Consider the following 9,338-nt stretch of genomic DNA (forward strand, 5'->3'; position numbering starts at 1 on the left):
TTTTGAGTTATCATTTTGCATTTTTAATTCATTTCATACCGTAGGAAAAAAATTACCTGTTTTTTGAATTTGGTGGACACCTCATTTATTTTTTGTTCTTCAGATATTTCATATAAATTTGAGAATATTATTGACGAATTTGTTTGGTTTATTACTTCTTCGATCATCTGTAACCGTTTTTCGATCATCTTATCGTATATATACAGTGATAACTCATCAGGTTTACATTTATCTTGACAAATTTCAATTAAATGAATCAAAACTTTTATGTCTTTATTATAATTGCTTTAAAATTATTAAACAAATTAATTTACATAAAATAAATTTCAGTAAAAATAGCAATCAATTAGATTAAGTATCACTATTTTAGGATCATTGTTCATTTTTGATGAATTCTGTTAAATGCGCAGTTATCATCAATTCGGGCGCAGCACCTCTTGCATGCTTACGATATGCATATATTGCAATTACAGTTGAACGATTTATTGCTATGTGCTTCTATCAATGTTATGAAAAATGGAATTATCCAATTGCGATTGCTTTTGTTCCATTAACAGTTCATTTTTTAAATATTTAAATTGAAATTTTGCAAAATTTTAATTTTATTTTAAATCATTAATATATTGAATCAATTGTAGAAAATTCTATAAAATTGTTAATTTTAATAAAATATGATAACATATAAAAAATGAATGATTATTTTAATAATTATAGAAAAATTATCAATGAAATAAAGTAATAAATTTTAATTATGAAATCCACTAAATAAGTAAATTTAAAAAATAAAAAAAAATACAATTATTATATATGTTTTTATTGTTTCAGTGGTTCGAAATAGCATTATTCATCAAACGTGTAGTATTGATACTGTATGAAAACAAGAAGATTTACAGAAGTTATTGCTCATCGATTACAACCAAAGTTACCACATATTTTAAGTTAATAATGGAAATACCAGTATTAATTGGAGTATTCTGTTTACTTCTAATAACACGCATTATTAGCAAGAAAAAACTGACGTTAGAATTTACTTTTATATGACCTAAAATTGAAAATGTTGTTTGCAACCAAAAGAGCCAAAAGTACAAAGATTAAAAGTTATTAAAGTATTGAAAGTAATGTAATTAACAAATTTAATTTTTGCCAAGTTTACTCATAATTAAGAATTTATAACCTTAAAGATTTACGTCTTTTTTTTTCGCTTTATAATATGTTATTGAAATATCGTTTAAATTTAGACTTCATATGCGAGTAGGAATGGATACATTATCATCACGTTATCAAATTCGGGAAAATATGAAAACAACAAAAACAATGTTTATTGCAACTATAATGTTTATTATAACTTCCCTCATTAATTTGCCCGGGGTATACTTACTGCAATATTTTCCGCCTTCTGAATTACTGCTTTTTGCAATCACAAAAGTAAATGATTACTGGAAATTATTAGAATTGAAAAACTATTCTTGTTTTTTTTTAAAAAAAAAAAAAAAAAATTATTACAAACTGTTTTCTGAAATTTGTATGAATTTCAAAAGTATTTAACATCAGTGATGAAATTTTAGACAATTAAGATGTCCAGCATTGTGAACAATGGTTTATTGTGAACTTTTCAAAGATCACAAAAATAGTTTTAATGTAACGAATATCACTTATCATAAAATTTGCTTTAAATTTTTTAAGTGATAATTTTGAGTTACGGTTAAAATATTTATGATAATGTCCTACAATTGCAGGAAATGATAAGTTATACATTTGCAATATTCATTAATGCCGTATCAATTTTGTTTATCATCAGAGTGGATCAAATGCATATTAAAACTCTCAAATGGTTACCTCATTTTGGATGCGGTCCATCGAATCGAGTAGGAGAACAAATGAATCAACCTGTTTCAGGTCGACAACATATCGAAATTGTTGAACAAATGTGGGAAAAAGAAATTCGCAAATGATAGTTATTTTCTAAAACCACTAAAAAATGTCAACAGATGTCAAGAGTTGACAATATTCGGTTATGAGTTATACTTCCATTGAATCGTTAAATTATTAGTTGGAATGTTAGAGCATTAATTCAAATTTAATTTTTCTGTAAAAAAAAAGAACCAATGTGTCAAAAAGAAAAAAAAAAGACTGTTGGTAAAAAAAAAAAAAAGGCATCAACAAAATTACTATTAGAGATGCCTTTTTTTTTGCCTCATTTTATCTTTTTAATGAAATTATTCTCATTCTCTTTGATGACGAAATTATTCGTCGGTTTGAATATAACGAACTATGACCCTTGAATTTGTTTACCCTTAATTAATGTCCAACACTATTAGCCTAGTTTTGTTTTTGATTGTTTTGGTCATTCTAAATTGTGTGTGAGTTATCAAGTGTATAGTTATGAATTTCAAAATATACTTTTTTAAAAAAAAGAAGGAAAGCATTTAAACTATTTGTTTTACCTTGATTAACAGTAGTAATTGAAAATTAACAAGCCTAAGCAATAATTTCTTGAATGTTCCTGTAGATCGTTATTAATTTTTCGTGGTAATTTGTATGATACCGATGATTTTTTATAAGAAATTATTTTCAGATTACAATGGGAATTTTGTAAATTAATGTCCGGAAAATTCTATGCTAATTTCCATTCAGAAAGGTTAATCTAAAATAATCAATAGTTCAAATGAATTTCTCTAAAAGTCTCTAAAAATCAATAGTTCAAGTGAATTTCTCTAAAAAATAATACTCGGAGTGGCGGAATGATTATTGCATTTTGTGCATTTTCTTTTTGCATTTTGCATTTTGCTATTTTCTTTTTTTCTTCGTTTTTTCGTTTTTTTTTTTTTTGTCTTTGTAATCTTAAAATTTTTTACTTCATGATATTTCCTATATTTTATGTTATTATTGTGAGCAATTTTGCGCTTTTTTTCAATTAACTGAATTTTAATTAACTCTTACATTTTCCCTTCTTTTTTCTTTTTTTCCCAAATCAAACAACTGTCTGCTATTCCCTACCATCTTTTTGAAATTAACTTAAATTATTCCAATTTTAAAAGTATTTCAAAATGTTGGAACTTTTTCAGGTTAGAATTTCAGTAACATATCCTTCCAATATTTAATTAAATTATTCCCAGCGTTCTCCTCTTAATTCCAAACTTAACGTATCATTGATCAAAAATTATTTTCATTAATAGAAATAATAACTATCCATTATCATAATTTGTTCCTGGTTACTTTTCACTAGCACTTATCCCCCGCTCTCTCCCCCGGGAAATTTCCAGTACAGTTCGAAAGTTTTGTTATCTCATTCTCGGCCAATCAATAAAATGTTTGAGAAAGTAAAGTAACAGTATGTTTTGAATTCTGGAAGAATTTTAAGAGAGACAATAATTTTATAAAGATAAAAAGATTTTATGATGAAAAGCTAAAGAGAAAATTGGCTTAACAAGAAATAATTGAACATTCGAATGAAAAATAAGAAAAAAAATTTTGAAATCTCTACTTAAATTTAATTAATTCATTAATTTAGGATGAATGATGAAAAATTGGAATAATTTGTCAATCAGTTGCATAGCTATCAATCATTTAATTGCTGTTTTGAAACTATTCGAATACTTTCTTGTTGATTAATTACTTTCAGTTCCTATTAACATCATAATTTTAGAATTTGATATGCTTGTTGAATGCTGCAATTATATTTAAAAATATTGTGATTCAGTCTTGAAGAGAAAAAAATATCCATAAACTAAAAAAAAAAAAAGAGGAATGGAAAACTCATAGTACTGGATAATACGAGATGAAAATTTCTTGTTTTTTCTCTTTTGAATTTCAAAATTCTTTTTTTTTTTGCTTCCCACAATTTTTCTCGAATTTTTTTTTAATTTGCATGAGTTGTAATTTTACAAAGTCATTAAATTTTATTAAAAAGTGAGAAATCAAATTAGCAAGGAAATACTAGTTTAAGCATTGCTATCGAATGGAATAAATAAAATTATTTTGCATGAATTTCCCTCTTTCGTAAATTTAATTTTACTGAAATTTTACTAATTTATTAAATTCTTCTTTTGAATGAAAAAGGAAACAGTTCAAGTTTGAAAATATATTAGCAGAAAAATAATAATTTAAGCATTACTGTCTATAAAATAAATAAATTTATTCTATGCAAAATGAGAATTTATTAGTTTTTTTACGTTTAATTTTTTTTACGTTTGATTTTAGCTATTTCATTTCTATTTTATTATATTTTTCAACTGTTTGTTTTCTATTTCTTTTTATAATTTTATTTATGTTTTTAATTGATATTTTTTACAAATACTTGTGCAATGTACTGAAATAATTAATTTTTTTTGCTAGTTTGGATGTCGTGTTGCATGATACTTATTATGCATAATACCTATTATGTTTTTGTTATCACACAAAAGTTTTAGTGAGGGATACATTGCATGTAAATTTAATGGCAGACACATTTGAAAATATTTTTGGATTTATATAAATTTATAAAATATCGAATTAATGTTTTCTGTTTTTTTTATATAAATTCATAAAAGATTGAATTAATCTTTAATACTTCAATACTTTCGTATTTGTATTTATATGTGTTGAATCATTAATACTTCAACATTTTGATACTTCGATACTTCAGTTTTTTTTTAACTTTTGAAATAAGTTTTTGCAAGTTTTATTCTTAATTAAAACTAACTAAAATAAATTACGGAAAATATTCTGCTGTTTTGATGTTTTGCTCATTAATTTTGGTTTAATAGACAATATTAATTAACAGAATTTTACGAACTTTGATATTTTGTCCATAAATTTTAATTCACCTGTTGATATTTGCTAAAACAACTTACAAATTATATAAGCTTACGAAATAACATTGGAAGATGAAAGATTGACATATTCAGAAGAAAATTAAAGCTTAATTATTTAATATGTTTACCAAAATTACTAATAAACTTTGGTTTAATAACTAATTATCACTAGCAGAGTGATTAAAAATTAATTGAGCTAGTGTAAATTTAAAGTTGAATTTTGAAAATGATTTGAAATAAAGGAAATACTTTCCTTTTATTTCTTACAAACACAATACTGATATTTTCTGATAATATATAGCTTTCGAATTTGTCATGCATTCGATTTAATTTTAATAAATCAGTGTATTTTAATAAAGCGTAAAAATCAATAGACAAATGAATTAATTAATTAAGATAATAAAAAAAATTGCAAGTTATTTCTATTATTCGATTAATTTTTTAATCAGCAAATAAAATGAATGAATTGTCATGTTAATTGCAACAAAATTGGAAATTAACAATTTTTCAACTTTTAATCATTTAATTTTCACGTAATTAAGCATAAACTTATATATATGGAATTGTAAATGGAATGAATTTAATCAACCAATGAATAAATATATAAATACTTTAATTTGAATTTACTTCATAAGTTCATATAAATATTTGAATTTTGAATTTATTAATCTTATTGATAATTTTACTTATACCACTGGAATGTGACAAGGAAAAAAAAACGAAAGAAGAAACGGAAATGCATAATGAAATGATATGTGAACCAGCTGTTGAAATTTGAAGAAAAGAAAAATAAAATGTGATAAAAGTATAAGATGAAAAAGAAAAACTAAAGAATAGCAAAAATAAGGGAAGAAATAAAAGAAAAAAAAATGAATAAATACAAATTAATTTTTTCTTAATATATATGTTTTTTAATACATATATCTAAATATACAATAATATATGCTATATTAATTCAACAAATAATGAAATTACGAAAAAAATTTTTTTTATTTGAAGTGATTATTTTACAGAAATAACATTATTGAAATGAAATAATTGGAAATTAAATATAAACCTAATAGTTTTTAAGCGAATTAAACTTAATGTTAGTAATCAAATAAAGCTAAAAAATTTCATCACCAATAACTTTTTCTTGTATAACGTTTTAAAATTATTTGATTTATTTAATAAAAAGAAAAAAGAAAAAGAAAGACTGTTTTATTGATATTTTGAAATTATTTGGTTTACTTAATGAGAAAAAAAAATCAACCTTATAATTGTATTATTTTTTAGTGCGATAATAAATGATATGCATATAATCATGCAAGAATGCATTGATGTATTATTTGTCAATTGTCATTATTTATGATATTAATTAGTGATTAAAGTGATAAATTTTTGCTTGAGCATCTGTTGATTTGAAATTTAACTTCAAAAAAGAAGCATAAAAGCAAAGTCATTTTGAAAAACAAAGCAAATGTTATTTTTAACATTTAAAAAAAAAAGTGAGAGGAAGGAAAAAGGGATACTGCAATCTTAGCAGATTTTTATTGTATTCAAGTTATCAGGTTTATTATATCCAGATGGCTAGATTCATTCTATCCTGACCATCAGATAAATTATATTTAGCTATCAAGTTCAATACATCCAGATTATCAGTTTGTTATATTCAGGTTATTAGATTCATTCTATCCAGGCTATCAAATCAATTATATCTAGCTATCAAGTTCAATACATCCAGATTATCAGTTTGTTATATTCAGGTTATTAGATTCATTCTATCCAGGCTATCAAGTTCATTTCATGCAAGTATTATCAGGTTTATTGAATTTACCCATGTTTTGTAATACATTTTTCCTTTTTATTTTTATATAGAAAAAATACGGAAATTCAATAAAAGGCGTTATTTAAAAGTTGCAAATAAATCCTACAAAATTCCTAATTAAATTAAAAAAAAATCTTAAACTTATGCAAATGAAAAAACGATCAATTAATTAATTAACTTGCTTAGAAAGCAATTAATTAAGGACCAGTTTCTGTACATTCGTTATTGCTTATCCAATTACGAGAACAAATTTACCAATGTGATTCCAAACCATTGAATTATTTTAAAATAAAATTAAAATTTTTGAAAATTTAACTTCTCTGCAAATAACGAATGTACAGTAATTGATTTATTAACTAATTACTTAGTGACTAATTAACAGGTTTGTTTCCGATTAACTTTGCAACATATTTGGTTGTAATTTATATGGTTTGAAATGCGAAATGTTAACAGTCAGCGAATTAATTAACAATTAATCATTTCGATTGAAATTGTTAGAATTTTCAAACGACTAACTTTTTCACTTCGCTTTTTTTTTTTGAATGTCCATCTTTTCGAATAATTGAAAATTACAAATTCCTTTCAAATTTTTCGTTTTATTGCTAAAGAAAATAACATTAATTGTAAATGATTGCTATAAATGATGCTAAAGTTAATATTTAAGCTTACATCATTCCATTCCTTCATTTTTTATTGTTCATTTAAAAAATCAAACTTTACTTATATCGCAAAACTTGTTTGTTATATTTTGAATTTATTAAATAAATGAGTAACTGCAAAAATAATTTGCAGTTTTGTTAATAAATTAGTGACAAATAATATCATTTAACGAATAAATATTCTTTGATAATATTATTGACTTTTGAAATGTGTTGAAAAAAAAAAAACAATTATATATCTCTTATTAGTAGTATTTTCAATATTAGGTTTATAAGTACTGCAAAAAATGTAGGAAAAAAAAACTTGCATATATGTTATCAGTAACCAGTAATAGAACTTGATATAGTATTAAATTCATTTGCATATTAAATGGGCAAACTGATAAAGGTATCAATTGGTTATTAGGTGAAAAATATTCATAACAATTGGGTATGATGGAAAAGTTCAAATGAATGATTATGTTAGTATAAAAAAAAAATTCAAGGTCAACAGATAGATAACGAAATAGTCAAAATTATCATATCAAAAGTTATTATCTTATTCAGCCAAAGTTATCATGCTATCCAGTCTAAGTTATTGTGTATTCTAGTTATTAAATTCACTGCATTTATTGCAATAATATCAAAGTTAAGTCTTCTATTATTGTTTTAAATTAAAAATTGGATTATATTTTCTGATCTGAATGCATTTTTTTCCTTCATTTTCAATTCCTAAATTTCTTTTTTACATCCAATTTTTTGTTTTTCGCTTTTTTTTTTCAACCATAAATGTACTGTTTTACAAACTATTTAAGTTAATGTTGCTGCAAAAATTGAAACTTTCACATGAAACAGAGAAATATTTCAAATTTTGATAAATAATTCCGATATTATAATCCTAAAAATTTAATAAAATCAATTTGATTTGCACTTTAATGCATACATTATAAAAATGGAAAACAACAAATTGTAGATTATAAATTATTTTATTTTATTGCAAAAACTAAAAATTTTCTAAATTACATAAATTATTCGTAATATTATTTAATTTAATGCTACATTATTCGTAATATATAAAAAAAAATTATTTAATTTAATGCTAATCAAATTATACCTAGTTTAATTTGAATCTATTTCTTTTGCATTTTAATTATCCTTCCTTTTCAATTTACTACTTAATGAAATAACAATTCATTCGCAATTTTCGAACAAACTGAAAAAAAGATTGAAATATACTTTCAGTTTATTTGTTTTTCAATTCTCTTTTTTTTTTTAATCTATTACTTAATTCAATTATAATTCATTATTTTTCAAACAAATTAAAAATTCACAATACAATGTGCATTTTTTTTCTTTAAAAAAAAGAATGCACGTTTATTTTAAATATTTATATACATTATTAATCATTTAAAAAAAATCATTTAATTATTAAATTTAAATTGTTAACTCATTTCTCTAATTACGGTATATGTAGAAAGCTTAGTCATCGCACACACACACGCACACACACACACACACACACACACACACACATCCCTATAGATACATACACACATATGTTTAGTACTTTAAAAAAAAACATTTAAATTGAAAAAAAAAAAAATCCCGAACATTAGCAATTTTTTTCCCACAATTTTACCCTTTACTTTTCAATTGATTTATTAGTATATATTTGTTTTTGCTTATAGCTTCAAACTTTTTTAAACTTCTCTCTATCCTATTTACTTTTTTCCCTTCTTTTCATCCCCTCTCTCTGTCTCTCTGTCTCTCCGTCTCTCTCTCTCTCTCTCTCCCTTCAAATCATTTCATCCTCTCCCTTTCTTTCTCTCATCACTTTTTATTTGAACTAATTTTCAATATAACTGAGCAAAAGGCATCAGTCATTATTTAACTAAATACTTTGTCAGTTCTTAACTTTCGAAATACTTAACTTCATTACATGTTTGCTAACTAACAATTAACAACAATTTTTTCATTTTTCTTTTTTTCTTTTAACCAACTTAAAGGCTTTTTTTTTCCATTCTCTTCCAATAAACTTTTTCTCGTCATAATTTAAAAAACTAATATTTTATGAATGAATAATTAAAATTAAGGTAAAAA

The 9,338-nt window shown here is 23.4% G+C and overlaps 1 protein-coding gene across 1 annotated transcript; it reads left to right on the forward strand.

The window, feature by feature from the left end:
* Positions 1–388: 388 nt before the first annotated feature.
* Positions 389–1,952, forward strand: LOAG_09306 (hypothetical protein; the record flags this gene model as incomplete). The annotated part of the gene is made up of 4 exons (XM_003144834.1): positions 389–556; positions 826–1,019; positions 1,239–1,425; positions 1,737–1,952. The coding sequence occupies 4 exons, from the start codon at positions 389–391 to the stop codon at positions 1,950–1,952; spliced, it is 765 nt and encodes a 254-aa protein (XP_003144882.1).
* Positions 1,953–9,338: the final 7,386 nt, after the last annotated feature.

The sequence above is a fragment of the Loa loa genome (genome assembly GCF_000183805.2).
Source record: "Loa loa unplaced genomic scaffold supercont3.273, whole genome shotgun sequence".
Classification (NCBI taxonomy): domain Eukaryota; kingdom Metazoa; phylum Nematoda; class Chromadorea; order Rhabditida; family Onchocercidae; genus Loa; species Loa loa.